Source organism: Cervus elaphus, chromosome 8 (genome assembly GCF_910594005.1).
Source record: "Cervus elaphus chromosome 8, mCerEla1.1, whole genome shotgun sequence".
NCBI classification, from domain to species: Eukaryota; Metazoa; Chordata; class Mammalia; order Artiodactyla; family Cervidae; genus Cervus; species Cervus elaphus.
In genome coordinates this window covers 20,012,140-20,031,338 of record NC_057822.1, presented here as the reverse complement: position 1 = coordinate 20,031,338, position 19,199 = coordinate 20,012,140, and the positions used below count along the sequence as shown (strand labels likewise).

Below are 19,199 nucleotides of genomic sequence, written 5' to 3'. Positions count from 1 at the left end.
TAAGGAATCAGATAATTTAAGTTAAAAAATGTAATTGAAGTTTCAGAAACATATACCTCTTGAGCTTTGGGTAACACTGTTATCTATGAATGCAGAAATGTTAAGTTAAAAACCCTGATAAGGTTAAAAAAAAAAAAAAACCATCAAATGTTCAGGGCCAGGTCAGGACAGCATGAAAGCACTTGAAATAACTATTCTGAACACTTGGGTTCATTTAAGGTTGGGATTCAGTACTATGTGTTCAGTGAAATATCAAAACAGCCAGAGAAAAAAGGTCAGTTGATTAGATGGCTTGATAATAGAGGCAAGTTTGTTATTTTTTAAGCTTTATTATGCTAAGCATTATTGAGATATTTGTAGGAAAATTATATTTCAGAGAAGAATCAGTTTAAAGTAGATTAGTAGAATTCTAATAAAGAAACACATATAAAACTTCAACTTGGACCAATAAAAGAAAAAAGCAAGAGGCAATTTTAGTCCCCACAAAGTTCTTCTACATCAGACATATCCCAACAAATATCACTTTAAAGGAGGGAGGCATCTATAAAGGAAGAAACTGTACCTCAGAACCAGATTGTATAACCTCATTAAAAAGAGATAAAGACGGTATTTCAGGCAAGTCAACATTCAAAGTACAAACCACATTTGTACTAGCATTCTCAAAATATACTAGCATTCTCAAAAACCAATGTTACTCTTCAAAGAGAAAAAAATAAAACTCATTATCTGTTTTATCCTAGATATTTTAAACAAATATTTGTTGCATAGAAAGTTCAAGAAAATATTTTACTAATTTCTAGATTAATGATCTGTTCTGCATTTGTGCTTTTATAGGTCTTTTTTAAACAAATAACATATGTACATGATAATTCTATCAGTTCAAAACAGTGTAATGGAAAAAGAAATTTTCTCTTCTAACTCTGGTCCCCAGTTCCTTATCCTAAAGATAACTGCTCACCTCAAGTCCATGTCTGGGCATTTATGAGTATATTTATTAATACACAATGACCAAACACACACACACTTTTGGTGATTTTGTCCTTGTTCTGTTTTTATGCAACAGGTATATTTCTTTGTACCTTGCTTTTCTCACTTATGTCTTCAAAGTCATTCTGAATTACTGCACATGGCTACCCATTAAACAAAATATTGGGTCGGCCAAAAAGTTTGCTTGGGTTTCTCTATAACATCTTACAGAAAAACCCAAATGGACTTTTTGGCCAACTCAATATTATAACTTATTTAGTTAGTCCTTATTAATGGACATGTAATTATCTCGCCTCTTGCTTCTGAATGCTACCTTTAAACTAATATTCTTATGCACATATATTTAATCATGTCAGAATAAATATATACAATAAATTTCAAATAAGGAAATTGCTATGTCAATAGGCACATGCATTTAAAATCCTGATAGATGATGCCAAATTGACTTTCCATGGAGATTTTATCAATTTATATCTCTACCTTTAAAATCCACCAACAGTACAGTCTCTCTCTGTGGGAAATCTCTAGAATCTCTGCACACCAGAAGCTGGCAGGAAGAGCCAAGATAGAATAATCTTTGTTCAGGTGTTATATGCACTCATATGAAACATAAAGAAGTGAAGGAGGTAAAATTTAGCACTCTATAGACTTTTATAATAGAAAAAAAGAACATAATACAAAAGAAACTTTAAAAAGTCAGGTAAGAGGAAAAATGATCCACAAACATATATTTAAGTGTGTTTCTTTTCATTACTTGAGGTGATGCTCTGAAATGCCTGTGAACTAAGCTGGGCAGGTTTTATCAGGCCCATTTCCCATAGGAGTAAACTGAGTCTATAATAGGTTATGAGATGAATCCCTGGCAGAGGAACCCAGGGCATCCTAATCTTTAATGCATGTGCTTTCTGCTCATGACTAAAAGAGAAAGGAGAATGAATGGCAACTTTCTATTTTGATTCACTTTGAAAAGACCTATGATAACTTGAATCACAGAAGCTGGACTGGATAGGTCCAAGCTACAGGATGGATAGACAGAAGATGTATTTATTAGTGTGATTTAAACCAGTTTGACTGTCTCAAGGTCAACCTGAATACAGACTGCCTCCAATAGCATTTCCTAGAAGTGTCTGAAGTTGGGTTTAATCACTTAGATTCTCTAGAGAGGAGCAGAACAGAATGTTCAAGGCTTATCCTTCTCCTGAGTTAAAATGTTCAAATTTAATTTTATACTTCTTGATTTAATCTTGTAATGGCCCAGCTGCTTCCTTCTGCCCTCTGAAAAAAGTTTTGAAAAAATAGCTCTTTTATAAAACAAAGAAATGTCTAATACCTAGGAAATTTTGTACTAGTCTTGATGGTAGGATATAAAAGAAATCTTACAGCCCATTTAATTCAACACTTCATTTTTACAAATGAGAAAAAAGCCCCAGAGAGTGACTTGTTTAAAAATATAATAAAGAACACAAACAAAACCCAAAGGTAGCTGAAGGAGAGAAACATAAAGATCAAACCTGAAATAAATGAAATAGAGACTAGAAAACAAGAGAAAAGATCAATGAAACTAAAAACTGGTTCTTGGGAGAAACCTTTAGCCAAACTCATCAAGAAAAAAAGGAGAGGGCTCAAATCAATAAAATTAAAAATGAAAAAGAAGTCACAACTGACACGACAAACTCAAAGGATCATAAAAGGCAATTATATGCCAATAAAATGGGCAACTTGGAAGAAAAGGATAAATTCTTAGAAAGGTACAATCTCCCAAGACTGAACCAGGAAGAAATAGGAAATATGAAACACCAATTACATGTACTGAAATTGAATCTGTGACTAAAATAATTTCAACAAACAAAAAGTCCACAACCAGATGGCTTCACAGGCAAATTCTACCAAACATTCAGAGATGAGATGATACCTATCCTTCTGAAACTATCCCAAAATATTACAGAGGAAGAAACACTTCCAAACTCATTCTATGAGGCCACCATCACCCTGATATCTAAACCAGATGAAGATATCACAAAAAATTAAATTATAGGCCAATATCTCTAATGAACATAGATGCAAAATTCTCAACAAAATACCAGCAAACCAACTCCAACAATATATTAAAAGGCCTACATAGCATGATCAAGTGGGATTTATCCAAGGAATGCAAAGATTTTTCAAGATCTGCCTGCAAATCAAACAACATGATATACCCCATTTACAAATTGAAGAATAAAAACCATATGATTATCTCAATAGATGTAGAAAAAGCTTTTGATAAAATTCAGCATTCACTTATGAGCTAAAAAATAAAAAAAAAACTCTCCAAAAAGTGGGCATAAAGGGAACATACTTCAATATAATAAAGGTCATATATGACAAACCCAAAGCTAACATCATACTCAATGGTGAAAACATGAAAATATTTCCTCTAATATCAGGAACAAGACAAGCATGCCCATGCTTGCCACTTACACCTAATACAGTTTTGAAAGTCATGTCACAGCAATCAGAAAAGAAAAAGAAATAAAAAGAATTCAAATTGGAAAAGAAGAAATAAAACTGTCACTGTTTGCATATGACATGATACTATACATAGAAAATCCTAAAGATATCACCAAAAAAACTATGAACTTAGTAAAGTTATAGGATAAAAATCAACACAGAGAAAAATCTCTTGCATCTCTATACATTAACAACAAAATATCAGAAAGAGAAATTAAGGGAATAATCCCATTTACCATCATATCAAAAAGAATAAAATGCCCAGGAATAAACTTACCTGAAAAGGCAAAAAACCTGTACTCTGAAAACTATGACACTGATGAAAGAAATCAAAGACAACACAAATAGATGGAAAGATATATCGTGTTTTTGGATTGCAAGCATCAATACTGTTAAAAAAAAACACACACACACACTAATCAAGGCAATCTACAGATTCAATGCAATCTCTATCAAATTATCAACACTATTTTTTCACAGAACTAGAACAAACTTTTTTTTTAATTTGTATGGAAACACATAAAGCCCCGAATAGCCAAAACTGTCTTGAGAAGAACAAAGCTGGAGGACTCATGCTCCCTGAATTCAGGTTATACTACAAAGCGGCAATAATCAAAACAGTATGGCACTGGCACAAAAACAGACACAGACATCAATGGAACAGGATAGAAAGTTCAGAAATACAACCACGCACTTATGGTCAAGTAATCTACAACAAGAATGCACAATATAGAAAAGAGAATCTCTTCAATAAGTGTTACTAGGAAAACTGGACAGCTACATGTAAAAGAATGAAATTAGAACATTCCCTAACACCATGTATAAAAATAAACTCAAAACAGATTATTGACCTAAAAGACAGGATAGTATAAAACTCCTAGACGAAAATATAGACACAACTCTCTTTAACATGAGTTGCAGCAAAATTTTCTTGGTTCTATATCCTAGAGTAATGGAAATAAAAACCAAAATAAACAAATGGGACCTATTTAAACTTAAAATATTTTACACATCAAAGAAAACTATAAACAAATTGAAAAAAAACAACCTACTGGCTGGGAGAAAATATTTACAAATGATGCTACCAATAAGGGATTAATTTCCAAAATAGACAAAGAGCTCATACAGCTTAATACAAAAAAAAAAAAAAAAAAAAACCCTAAAAACCAAATAAAAAATGGGTAGAAGACCTAAATAGACATTTCTCCAAAGAAGATATATAAGTGGCCAACAGACATATGAAAAGATGCTCAATATCACTAATTATTAGAGAAATGCAAATCAAAACTACAATGACGTATCACCTCACACCAGTCAGAATGGCCATCATCAAAAACTCTGCAAATAATAGATGCTGGAGAGTGTGTGGAGAAATGGGAATCTGCTTACATTGCTGTTGGAAATGCAAATTGGTGCAGGCAGTATGAAGAACAATATAGAAGTCCCTAAATACTGAAAATAGAGTTACCATGTGATCCTGCAACCTCAATCCTGGGCATATGTCCAAAGAAAACTCTAATTCAAAAAGACAAATGCAACAAAATATTCACAGCAGCTCTGTTTATGATAGCTAAGACATGAGAGCTAAATGTCCATCAACAGATGAATGGATAAAGATGTGATATTATATGCATATATATATATACATACACACACACACACACACACACATATATAATGAAATGTGTGTGTATATATACATGTACATAATGGAACACTGCTACTGCTGCTGCTAAGTCACTTCAGTCGTGTCCGACTCTGTGCAACCCCATAGATGGCAGCCCACCAGGCTCCCCCGTCTCTGGGATTCTCCAGGCAAGAACACTGGAGTGGGTTGCCATTTCCTTCTCCAATGCATGAAAGTGAAAAGTGAAAGTGAAGTTGCTCAGTCGTGCCTGACTCTTAGCGACCCCATGGACTGCAGCCTACCAGGCTCCTCCGTCCATGGGATTTTCCAGGCAAGAGTACTGGAGTGGGGTGCCATTGCCTTCTCCATAATGGAATACTAATCAGCCATAAAAAAAGAATGAAATAATGCCATTTGCAGCAACATGGATAGAGATAATACATGAAGTAAGTGAAGCTAAGCTAAGTAAGTCAGACAGAGAGAGAAAGATACCATATGATCTCACTTACATGTGGAATCTAAAAAAATGATACAAACGAACTTATTTACAAAACAGAAATAGACTCAGAGACATAGAAAGCAAACTTATGGTTACCAAAGCTGTGGGGGAGATAAATTAGAAGTTTGGGATTAACATAAACATACCATTATATATAAAATAAACAACAAGATTTTACTGTATACCACAGGGAACTATATTCAATATCTTGTGATAATCTATAATAGAGAAGAATCAAGAGGCAGATAGAGTTTTATAACTGAATCATTTTTCTGTTAGTTCTGAAACTAACACAACATTAAATTAACTATAATTAATTTAATTAACTATAATGTAAATTAACTATACTTCAATTTTTTAAATGGTTTAAAACAGTATAATAAAAGTAAGGCATTCAGTAAAGTAAATTTTCAACATGAAATCAGAGCTCATTAATCGACTTACCCCATATGCATATTGTACAGAAAAGAGAATAAGTATGAGTGACCTACAAGAAAACAAAAATGCAGATTAATTTCAACTGTCGGTTTTCATGCAAAACAAACTAAAAAGCCAAAGGACATAGGAATTAACTCCAGAAAGCTTTTTTTTTTTTTAGTTTCTAATAGGCTACTATCACCGGTTGATGGTCATCAGTGACCAGATAAATGTTACCCTCTCTCCAGATAGCATCACCCCATTTCCTCAGTCAAGAAGTACTCACACCCTTTAATGTGGCCCTCACTGTACTGGGTACCATAGGGACACTGTGAAGGTGAGACCTGGATGGATGGATAAGTGAAGGGAGATGACTCTCAGAATAAACACTAGAGGAAAGCAGGAAGCGAGCAGCTTTGCGCAGGAACTACTGCAAAGATTAAGGTATTCTGGATGCTATTAAGTGGGAACAACCAGAAGGAGGGAGAATGGAAGAAACCTAACTGGGCTGAGGAGATGATTTGGGAAACAGTATGGAAAAAGCCTCCTTCCCATCACCCTCTCTTCCTTCATTGCCCATCAATACATGCTCATTAGCTTCAAAATTTTCCATATTTTTCACAATTTAACATTTCCCTGTCATAACTCCCAATATTTTGTAGTCACTTTGAACAATCTCATTATTAATAGTTTGCTACTGCTACTGCAGCACATGACCACAAACTTGGTGACATAAAACAACAAAAATTTATTTTCTTATCATTCTAGAGGCCAGAAGTCTGAAATAGGTCTCGCTGGCCAAAAAAAAAAAAAAAAATCAAGATGTTGGCAGGGCTGTGTCTCTTCTGAAGGCTCCAAGGGACACTCGGTTTCCTTGTCTTTTCTGGATTCCAAAGGCTGCCTGCATTCCTTGGCCTGTGGTCCCTTCCACCTTCAGAGCCAGCAGTGACCAGTCAAGTCTCTCTCCCACTACATCCCTCTGACCGCTGCTTGCATCATCACGTCTCCTTCTCAACTCTCAATCTTCTACTTCCCTCCTTCACTTCCAGGGTTTTAGTCCCTCAATTGTGCCTGACTCTTTGCAACCCCATAGGCTGTAGCCTGCCAGGCTCTTCTGTCCATGGGATTCTCCAGGCAAGAGTATTGGAGTGGGTTGCCATTTCCTTCTCCAGGGGATCTTCCTGACCCAGGGATAGAACCCGGGTCTCCTGCATTGCAGGTGGATTCTTTACTGCCTAAGCCACCAGGGAAGCCAAAAGGGGACTCCGCGGCTGAGTGGCCTGGGGGACCCCTGTGATTATACTGGGTCCCTCAGATAATCCAGGATAACTTCCCCATTGCACGGTGAGCTGATTAGCAACCTTAATTTCATCTATAACCATAATTCTCCCTTGCCACATAACAGAACACATTCAAAGGTTCAAGGGATTAGGGCATGGACAGCTTTGGGGGGGTCATCATTCTGCCTACCACACTCATGCAGTGCATTGTCCTAACTGCTATAACTGCTAGTAATAGGGACCCTGCAGCTCTGGACACGAGAAGGTTTTTGCTATTCAAACCCAGTGAACAGGAGAGCAAGAATCTGTGGCCTTGTATATTCTCCCACTGGGTGATTGTGTGGCTGCAATTCTAGAAGAGTAGAGAGAATTGCTGCTTAATAATAGATGTGCTGTTTAATAGGACGGCGGCAGGTAAAATTTATAGATTTCTGGAATATTTTGGTTTTTTGACACTCAGATAATTTATACCTATAAAACCAACACTGGGGAGAAATTACTAAATAAAAGCCAGTGATCACACTTGAGGACACTCACCAGGAATCTGTGGCCAAGAGCTTGTTGCACCTGAAAGAACGCCTTACCAATGCCATGTGCACAAATTACTTCATATTCAAGTCTTGGTACTCAACAAAAACTCTGTCACTCTTTTCTCTTCCAGAAGACTCTCATCTGTAAGTGAGGTTCTATGTCCTGGGTTTAAAGTCTGTATATGGCAAATATAAAATATCTTTTAAAACACAGTATGCATTACAACATCGAAAATAATTGCTTTCATTATTCACAGTTAGTGATGGAAATACTTTCTAAAGGGGAACTTCAACAGTGTTTTGACATAACACTCTTTCCTTAGTGATGAGTAAACTGAATATATATCAATTTTTAATTCTTAGAAATAAAAATACCAAATCCTTTCATTCATAAATACAATTTTCAGAAATGAAAAGATACACGTACATAAAACTTTTATAAAAATTATGTTTCATTTTGTTATTTAATCTTTTCTCTTAAAAATTCAAGCTAAAATTCACTCAAGTGCTTTTATTTTTTGAAACTAAAAAGGAATCCCCTAGTATAGAAATGAATGTCTTGCCTACAAACAGCAAAGATACATAAACATGTTTTATGTAAAATGGTACAACGTTTTGGCAGGTCATCAAAAAGTTAAACACAGAGTTACCATATGACACAGCAATTTCATTCCTAACTAATTCCTAATTTTGTCCAAACTGACAAAATGTGTTCATATATAAACTTGTACATGAATATTTATAGCAGAATTATTTATAATAGCCAAAAATGGGAACAAGTCATTTCCATTGATGACTAAATAAGCAAAACGTGCTACATCTATACAGTGAAATACTTGTTGTTTTTAGTCACTAAGTCATGTCCAACTCTTTTGAGACCCCATGCACTGTAGCCCAGCAGGCTCCTCTGTCCATGGGAACTCCCAGGCAAGGGTACCAGAGTGGGCAGTTGTTTCCTTCTCCAGGGGATCTTCCCAACCCAGGGATTGAACCCATGACTCCTGCATGCAAGCAGATTCTCTACCACTGAGCCACCAGGGAAGTCCCGCAATGGAATATCTGACCATAAAAAAAGAATGAAGTACCAATCAGTGCTACAACATAGAGGAACCTTGAAAATGTGATGCCAAGTGAAAGAAATCATGTACTGTATGATTTGTATGTGTATGAAATGTCAGGCATATCCATAGAGACAGAAAGTATTAATAGATTAGTAATTATCAAAGGTTGGAGGAGGGGCGATTGGGAGGTATGGGGTTTTCTGGAGGGCAATGCAAGTGTTATGGGTTTAGATAGGGTAATGGTTGCACAATATTATAAGTACACTAAAAACCACTGAATCATAAACTTTAAAAGAGTGAAAAGCTTGTGTTTTATTTTTGAAACTTATCTCAATTTTAAAAAAGAAAAAAATATCTTGACTCCAAGTACCATATACTTTGAGAAAAGCTCTCTTTGGCTGAAAGAATTTGAAATGTCTCATCTTTAAAATTTTGGCTTCTCTAAAGACCCGTACCTGTCAGAATTGAGTACAGAGAAGGAAATGGGAGTGTAGAATGTTACAACTTATTTTTAAATTTCTGGATAAAATCTAGATAAACTCAATCAATGTTATATTTATGACAGACTAGTTTTCCAGGTAAGCATCAGAATGATGTTCCATGATAATTTCAAAACCAAGTAGAAACAGAGTATCTAGATCTTTTCCCATTCCTAAATCCATCACTGAAGTAGTTTTCTATTTGCCTTCTAGAAGCATGTCTCAATAAAACAAATTACTGTTTTAAGAGTAATACATAAATTGGCTTGAAACAAACTGTATATGATATTTCAGACAAATAGGAAACACAGTCAAAAATTAAAGAACACCAGAGGTATTTGCTTTTTAATCCCAAAATAGATACATCATGCAATTAGTCTGCACACATAATGTGATAAAGTGTATCCCTCCCCCATTTCTATCCTAGTGCAATATGACTTTATACTTGAAAATCATATTAATCACTCCACTATACTTCTCTGCAACAAAAATATGTATATAAATTCAATATTTTCATTTATGATCATAAATTTCTGCATCTTAAAAAATGTTTTTCTTCTGGGTTGACATTATGGTTATTAGTAGCATATAATTCATCCAAAAAAATAAGTATGTCTTGATAAACAATTATGGTTGTTGTTTAGTAGCTAAGTAAACGAGCTGCCAAAGGTAAAACAGTTTTGTTGACAGTTGTACCTGGAGCAAGCCTCAGATGACTATGAGCTCATCTCGCACATCTGTCTAGCCTGAAAACAAAGCCACAGAGGAGTCACAGAGACTTTAGAACCACTCTCCTGGCTGGAGCGCAGCTCCAAGGTCACAACTAAGCAGAGGCCCATCTGGCCATCAGCTGGACACCATGAACAGTGGTGTGTACCGGACTCTACAGTTCCCCAAAGGCTGTCTACAACAATCCACAGCAATCTACAAATATTTCCTTTGCTGCAACCACCTGTGTTAAGAGCACAAAACTTTTTGTCTCAACCATGCTTTTGATGACACCGAATAAAATTTCTCATAAATAAAAGGCTGTCATCACACGGGAGAGGTCAAGGCAGTGTTTCTATTGAAGTTTGTTTTAAAAAAAGAAGAAGGTATAAACAATTTGAGTGCTATGCCACTAAAACATATGCAAACAACAGCTTTGGGAGACTGTCTACCTAGAAAACTTTTGCAAAAGTTCTGAACCTTTCAAAGGGTATGCTTTATTCTGCCAACTGTTATTCTCAAGCAGGGAGTGTTGAGTGCTATGGAGGGCTATATCGGAGCCCCCCACCCCAGGCCCCATCTTTGGCTCTTAACTGCAGGGATAATCAGGTTTCCATCACCTGATTCCATCTTCTAAGCACATGGAAAGGTTAAGGATAACCACCTGACCCAACCCAGAGCTTGACTTAGTGACACAGAACTCTGAGCCGGAGGATGGTACAAAAACATCGTCTGAACCAGTCCTCTTGGAGAGTTGAAATGAGGACACCGAGAGAAGAAAGGGAGATGAGGGAAGAAGGATACGTCCTGTACATCCTCAAGTACAGCTGGGTGTTAGAAAACTGCGACAAGTCAAGGTCAAGTGCAAGTCTGAGTTTAGAAGAGACAGATAAACTGCGTAATCAGACAAAGTTGTTTCCAAGAAAACGCAAAAACAAAGAAAGACAGAGAGTCTCAAGAAAGGAGGAAAAACCAGCTCATTCCTGAGAGCCCTCCCCTACCCAGTTCTTGATGTAGTCTTGAGGTCAACTCCCTTTTCTTGAGCAAACCTGGGCAGCGAGTCTGATAAAAAGCACTGCCCTCACTGCAGCTGGTACCAAAGCTGCGTGCGACACACCTCAGGAGGCCATCTGGGGCCACCCACCCCCAACAGGGAAGCTGAACATACGTGCCCTGAGCCTTTGACATTCATCTTGTTCACTAACCCAGTCCGTAATAGGCTCTTGCCCAGCAGTATATTTCTATCATGTATTTCTAGCATGTATATTTTTATCATGTAATTTCTAGCATGTATATTCAGCAGATATCATGGTGTTCTCTTTCTCCAGTTCTGGGATTTTTTTTCCCTCTGCACTTCTTTATGAAAACGCCTAGACTCCAGTTTCCCTGGGACTCCTTAAGAGTCTCTGTCCGATGTTTTCCAAAGGCCTGGGAACAGGATCTGAGAGCCTCCAAGCCATTCTCAGTACCCTGGGGAATTTGTTTTCACTGCAACCTCATCTTGAATACAAATACAGCCCCTCTGGAGTTCTCATCCACAGGGCGTGGTGGTTGGGTGGGGGGGGGGGGGCGGGGCCGGGGGGAGGGGGTGGAGGGGAGGCCAAGACTGGAGGACCAGATAAACAGGAGACTGAGGACTGGAATCTTCTAGCCACAAAAGGTAGCAGGGATACAATATCTTTTCTTTTCCCAAGGAACATTAAGTCTTTGAGCTCTTTCGAACAATATTTGCCCTTTCAGGGAAATCATTTTATATTAATTCAATGACTACATGTTCTTTCCTTTGACTTTCTGACACTGAACTATCTGAAGACTCTCTCTCCAAGGTTAAATTTTTTGGATGGTCTGAACATGTATTTCTATATACCTTTATCTTTCCAAAGTAGAATTCCTAAAGGCTAAGCTTTTGTAGAGAAATAATCAAGGGTCAAAGGGCCAGGGTAGGGGGAGAGGCGGGGTGGTTAGAAAAATGCTCCCAGAAAAAGAATGGCATGCCTGGGGCTGGATAGCTCCTCTGAGGCTTATACCTTTCCTGTTATGGGATCACCTGACCTTTCCCCAACATCCAGGTTGATTACTTTCTAAAATCCCATATCTTTGGGTTGCCTCTAGCTGCAGACTTTCAAAGCCTCCAGGTTGATGAGCGCTTTTCAGTGAAAACAGTCAATCAATCCCATCAACCATCACAAAGGTTTTTAAAGCAAGTCACGAACCCATGTGGTCCACGGACTACCGGAATGTGGCGGGAGCATCATGTTCCCTGAGAAGGAACTGGGGAAAAAAACTTGAGAACGACTTAAGTAAATTCTTGAGAATATCTCTACATTCCAACAGGACCAGAAGGTTGTTGGATTGTGGTCAAGCCTGCCCCCACCTTGCCCTCCTTCTAGATTCAACTGAATTGTTTGAGAGTCTTTGCACAGTCCTCAGGTGACCCTGGAGTTGAGTTTGCTAGTCCAGGGCCAAATGGCTCATATCTCAGCTAATCTACCATTCTGCCAGTACAGGCTTTTATTATCATTTTTCTCCATGAGGTCTCCTCCCAATATCAACAGAACATTTGACAACAATAATAAGAATGTCATAGGTGGGAAACACACAGAGGTGACACTGTTCCACAAACATACAACTGATTTTCAAAACCGGATGTGCCCTTTACTTCCAAGTCAAGAATGACATTCTTGACTCAGAATGCTGGAGGTCTCTTGCCAAAAACACTCCACCCCCAGGTTTCTCTCGGTCTGTGATTTTCCCTGCAGGGCAGGGATGGGGCAACTCTGGATTCCCTTGGCCTTTCAGATTTCTGAGAGCTGCCTTTGGTGTAAGCAAATCCCACTGCCCACTGAGAAGTGCCCGCCTGCAACCAAGAGTACTGAAAGACTGGCATTCACCTTTGAGGACGTCTTCCCTCCTCCCTAGAGACTGGCTACCTTCTCCTGGGACCTGGTGATCTCATGTGAGAGATCAAAAGCAGGACTCTAAGAAGTAGAAAGACTTGTGTTCAGATCTTGATCACTTACCAGTATAACCCTGAGCAAATCTGTACCACTCTGAGCTCTGCATTTCTCAGTATGTAAAATTAATGCTGGAAAGAACTGCACGAGTCAAAATCCATGACTAGCACAGTCCCTGGCACATTGTTCTTGTTGTTTAGTTGCTAAGTCGTGTCTGACTCTTTTGGGACCCCAAGGACTGTAGACCGCTAGGCTTCTCTGTCCGTGGGATTTCCCAGGCAAGAATACTAGAGTGGGTTGCCATTTCCTTCTCCTGTGTCTCCTGCATTGGCAGGCAAATTCTTTACCACTGAGCCATGAGGGAAATTCCCTGGCATGTGGTAACGCTCAATATATGTCTAATTCCATCCTTCCTCATTTGTCATGCAGGCAAAATGAGCTCCCAATAAATGAGAGAAGAGTTAGAAAACTGGGAACTGGGGCAAGCCTGGCAGACCTCAGGAGGAAGGCAATACTTGATCTGGGAATGAAGGAAGATCCGGAGAAATGAGGAGAAATAAGCATTGACTGTCTCTCTTAAAGGACCTTGTAAACATCGGGAAAAGTCATTGAGAGGGATGACTCCTCAGTGAGTGTAGAAGCAGGTATAGAGGAGGTCAAGTCTGGTCAGAATCGGCGGTAACGTAAGCGGACTCTGAGAGGACACTTATGAAAAGGTCAGCATTTGTTTTTATCAATGACTGAGCCTTCTGCTGCTACCACAACTGCTGCTGCTGCTGTTCCAACCCCACACCCTTCCTCCTCCTCCTCTTCCCCATCATCGTCAACATCTTCCCCATCATAAGAAATTATAACAAGCAGCATGGTCAGTAGGCTCTTATATGCTACATCCTGTGCTAAAGGTTTAACACCAATCTTCAATCTTCACAATAACCCTAAAAGGTAAGTTATACAACAATGTCCTTTTACAAGTAACTACAGTTAGTAATTGACTTCCCTCATAGCTCAGTCGGTGAAGAGTCTGCCGGCAATGCAGGAGACCCAGGTTTGATTCCTGGGTTGGGAAGATCCCCTGGCAAAGGAAATGGCAACCCACTCCAGTATTCTTGCCTGGAGAATCCCATGGACAGAGGAGCCTGGCAGGCTATAGTCCATTAGGTCGCAAGAGTCACACACAACTTAGTGACTAAACCACCAACACCACAGTTAGTAAGAGACATTTCCAGGGTTCAAATGCTAAAGTTTTCCTTATTAACCACTACACGACACAGTTTCAAAGTTCATGAAAATTCATGGGCACATTTCAGGAAATGCATCTCTGGAAGGAACAACTTTAGCCTTCAATATAATAGTAGCAGGGAGATTCACTCGTAAATGCAGTGATGCACTCTGATACACAGACATTCAGTTTCCTGTGAATCCTAGAAAATGAGAGTTCTCCTGTGAAGGTCTTCATGTTTGGAATTTCACCTCTAGAAACTTCTACAGGACAGTTGGCTATCTTCAAGGCACTATTTCTAACTAGACTATAGGAAAGTTAAAGCATTTCAGGCAGCTATGTAAGCAAACAAAAAAAGAGAGAGAGAGGGAGAGAGAGAGATTTCACAGAAGTTTCCAAATGAACTTTAAAGGTTAAACAGAAATACTAAGACAAGCACGCAGGTGGTTTCAAGATAGGAGGAAAGCTTTGTCTTGGGAGGGAAGGAACACTGTATTCATGAGTCTTGGCCTCTTCTGGGCTTCCCAGGTACCTCAGTGGTAAAGAATCCACCTGCAAATGCAGGGTCACAGGTTCAATCCCTGGATTGGGAAGATCCCGTGGGAGGAGGAAATGGCAACCCACTCCAGTATTCTTGCCTGGAGAATTTCGTGGACATAGAAGCCTGGTTGGACATGACTGAGTGACCAAGCGCACACATGGGCCCTTTCTAAGGACAGCCTCAGTTAAGTTCAGTTCAGTCACTCAGTCGTGTCCGACTCTTTGCGACCCCATGGACTGCAGCACACCAGGTTTTCCTGTCCATCACCAACTCCCGGAGCTTACTCAAACTCATGCTCACTCCACTGAGTCAGTGATGTCATCCAACCATCTCACCCTCTGTCTTCCCCTTCTCCTCCCACCTTCAATCTTTACAAGCATCAGGATCTTTTCTTCACATCAGGTGGCCAAAGGATTGGAGCTTCAGCTTCAGCATCAGTCCTTCCAATGACTATTCGGGACTGATTTCCTTCAGGATTGACTTGTTGGATCTCCTTGTTGTCTGAGGGACTCTCAAGAGTCTTCTCCAACACCACAGTTCGAAAGCACCAATTATTTGGCGATCAGCTTTCTTTATGGTCCAACCTTCATATCCACACATGACTACTGGAAAAACCATAGCTTTGACTAGACAGACCTTTGTTGGCAAAGCGATGTCTCTGCTTTTTAATATGCTGTCTAGGTTGGTCATAGCTCTTCTAAGGAGAGCTTAACCATCTCAACTTTTCCTTGTGTCTGCATCCTGCCTTCTGTCCACCTCTGTCTGCCTTCCTTCAGGCAGGAGTTGGTTCTAGAGACTGGGTCCCCTTAGCAGGTGCTTCCCTAGAGGACAAGACGTGGAACTAGACTCCTCTAGAAATGCTTCTGCCACTCTGAAACCTTATAAAAGATTCAATCCCTCACACCCGGACTTCAGAGCTGTGCCATCTCCTATTTGCTACAGACCATGAAGCTACAGACCAAACACTCAGTGTTTCAGTGTCAGCTTTACACACTGGAAAATAACTGAGCAAAGCCAAGAGAACGTGTTATGTATTGGATGTGATATCACGTAGGCAGAATGGTCAAGACAACCAATGTTTGGAAGTTTCACAAAATCATAAGAAATTCCATTATTAAAGTGATTCCTTCTCTCCTAAAATTTGAAAATGAGGTTTTTTTTTAATTCAAAAATTAATGGTAAGAAGAGATCTATATTAAATTTTTACAATTAAAAATTTAAACATTTGTTTTCTTTAAAATTGCTCAGTCATGTCCAACTCTTTGTGACCATGGAATTCTCCAGGTCAGAATACTGGAGTGGGTAGCCTATCCTTTCTCCAGTGGATCTCCCCGACCCAGGAATTGAACCAGGGTCTCCTGCATCACAGGCGGATTCTTTAACAACTGAGATATGGGGACAAAATAAAATAATACATAGAATCTTCACTACATGTGAAAATTACAGGGTTTGTAAATGCAAGTACACTAAATATGTAATAACATTTAAAAATGATTTTTCTACTAATTAGCCTGACATTAACCAAAACAAATTTTTAATCATTTCTATATACCTTTAATACAACATAAAAACACCTATGATTATTAGTCACTCAAGAAATAGCTATTATATCAATATCTGTCAATTTTCCAGTTTCTATCAAATGCCATGCTAGGCACTGTGGATACAAGAGTGAAATCAATCTATCCGAATATTGAACTTTCAATTAACTTTCAAATATCTGAATATTGAGTTTTCAATTTACCAAATAGTGAACTCAATTTGAAGTCAACTGAACTCAAATATTCAATATTTCTTTTAAGTAGATTGGGAAAAATTAAAGATGCATACTATAATCATTAAAGTAACCACTAACAACAACGCAGAGAGATATAACTAGAAGTAGAAAAAAATTTAAATGGAACATTACAAAATATTTGATTAACACAAAAGAATGCTAGGAAGAAGAAAGGGGATAAAAAACAGATTAGACAGATAAAAAGTAAACAGATGACAGACCTAAAAGTAACTATATCGACTATGCAAAAATGCACTAAAAATTGAAAGGCAAAACATTGGATTTAAAACCGAAAAAAGAAAAAACTCAAATATATGCTATCTAAAAAATACATACTTTAAATAAAAAGACGCAAATAGGTTAAGAGTGAAAAGGTGGAAAAAGATACACCACAGAAACAGTAAGCATAAGGAAAGTAGACTGCCTACATTAAAAATGGACTTCAAGATGGAAAGTGAAACTTAAAAGCCACAGAATGGGCAAAAATATTCAAAATAAATACATCTGCCAAGGGTCTTGTATCCAGCATATATAAATAGCTATTGCAACTCAACAGTAAGAGCAACCACCAGTGTTTTTAACGGGGAAAGATCTGTGTGGACACTTTGCAAAAGTTCTCTGAACAGTTAATAAGTACCTGAAAGGATGTTCAACATCTTTAGTTACTTGAGAAAACAAAGGCATGCTAACTGTCACTGTGTGACCATTTGAATTGCTAACATTTTAAAAGCCGGCAATACCAACAGTAGGCACCAAAAATATATGGGGGGACCAGAACTCTCATACACTGCTGACGAGAATGAGGGTCCAGTTCCTTTGGAAAACTCTTTTATAATTAAACATACACCTACTCTATGGTCCAGCCATTTCACTCCTAGGTATTTATTCAAGAGAAATGGAAACACATGTTCACACAAAGCCTAGTACAAAAATAGCCATAGTAGCCATATTTCCCAAACTGGAAACAATTTAAAAATCCAACAGGTAAAGGGATCTTTAAAAAAGTGACGTCCATACAACGGAATTTTACTCAGCTACGGAACAGAACAAACTGCTGATACAGAGAACATGGATCCATCTCAGTATTGTTCTGTTGAGTCAAAGAACCCAGATGCCAAACGGTACATACTGTATGACTCTATTTATATAAAATCCTAGAAAATGCCAACCAACCTACAGAGTCAGAAAGCAGATCTGTGGTTGCCTGCGAATGGACAGGGAGAGATGGATGGACTAAAAGGGGACAGGAGGGAACTTTGGGGAGTGATTGAAGAGTTCTGTATCCAGATTCATGCTATTGATATCACAGAGTGCATGCATTTGTGAAACTCCTTGAATTGTGTGTTTTAAATAGGTACAGATTTTGGTATGGAAATTATACCTCAATAAATTTATTTTTAAACACCATTGTTTCTATACTAAAAATAAAATGAATCTTTGTGCGTGCTCACAAAGGTCTCATAGTACAAAAAAGTAAAATGCATGACTCTGTTTCAGTGTTATATAATAAAGGTCTGGACAAAGGTCTTCACAGAGACCATGATCTCTGACCTTTGACCTAGATCTCAAAATGTAAGGGTTGCATCAGACAGACATTGGGGTGGGGGAAGGGTGGGTGGTTCTTGAAAGTGGAAAGAATGGCAAGAATAAAGGCATAAGGTAAAGAAGGGTGTACGGTGAACTTGAGACATATGAGTGATACAAGAGATTTTTCAAAAGTTGGTTTTGGACCATTCTATTCTATCCAATCATGAACTTCCAGATGTTCAAGCTGGTTTTAGAAAAGGCAGAGGAACCAGAGATCAAATTGCCAACATCCGCTGGATCATTGAAAAAGCAAGAGAGTTCCAGAAAAACATCTATTTCTGCTTTATTGACTATGCCAAAGCCTTTGACTGTGTGGATCACAATAAACTGTGGAAAATTCTTAAAGAGATGGGAATACCAGGCCGCCTGACCTGTCTCTTGAGAAACCTGTATGCCAGTCAGGAAGCATAGACATGTCCAATTAGAACTGGACATGGAACAACAAACTGGTTCCAAATAGGAAAAGGGGTACGTCAAGGCTGTTTATTGTCACCCTGCTTATTTAACTTATATGCAGAGTACATCATGAGAAACGCTGGGCTGGAAGAAGCACAAGCTGGAATCAAGATTGCCGGGAGAAATATCAATAACCTCAGATATGCAGATGACACCACCCTTATGGCAGAAAGTGAAGAAGAACTAAAAAGCCTCTTGATAAAAGTGAAGGAGGAGAGTGAAAAAGTTGGCTTAAAGCTCAACATTCAGAAAACTAAGATCATGGCATCTGATCCCATCACTTCATGGGAAATAGATGGGGAGACAGTGGAAACAGTGTCAGACTTTATTTTGGGGGCTTCAAAATCACTGCAGATGGTGACTGCAGCCATGAAATTAAAAGACGCTTACTCCTTGGAAGGAAAGTCATGACCAACCTAGACAGTGTATTTAAAAGCAGAGACATTACTTTGCCAACAAAGGTCCATCTAGTCAAGGCTATGGTTTTTCCAGTGGTCATATATGGATGTGAGAGTTGGACGGTGAAGAAAGCTGAGTGCCGAAAAATGATGCTTTTGAACTGTGGTGCTGGAGAAGACTCTTGAGAG

The 19,199-nt window shown here is 38.5% G+C and overlaps 1 protein-coding gene across 4 annotated transcripts in view; it reads right to left on the bottom strand.

The window, feature by feature from the left end:
• COL4A4 (collagen type IV alpha 4 chain) overlaps positions 1 to 19,199 on the bottom strand; it is a 146,156-nt gene that overhangs the window by 121,823 nt on the left and 5,134 nt on the right. For all 4 annotated transcript variants that reach the window (XM_043909826.1, XM_043909822.1, XM_043909825.1 and 1 more), the window contains exons 2-3: positions 7,838 to 8,006; positions 6,048 to 6,090 (exon numbers count right to left, since the gene is read on the bottom strand). In XM_043909826.1, the coding sequence (XP_043765761.1) occupies positions 6,048 to 6,090; positions 7,838 to 7,893 (99 nt within the window). In that variant the 5' untranslated portion in view covers positions 7,894 to 8,006. The remainder of the gene's footprint in view (positions 1 to 6,047; positions 6,091 to 7,837; positions 8,007 to 19,199) is intronic.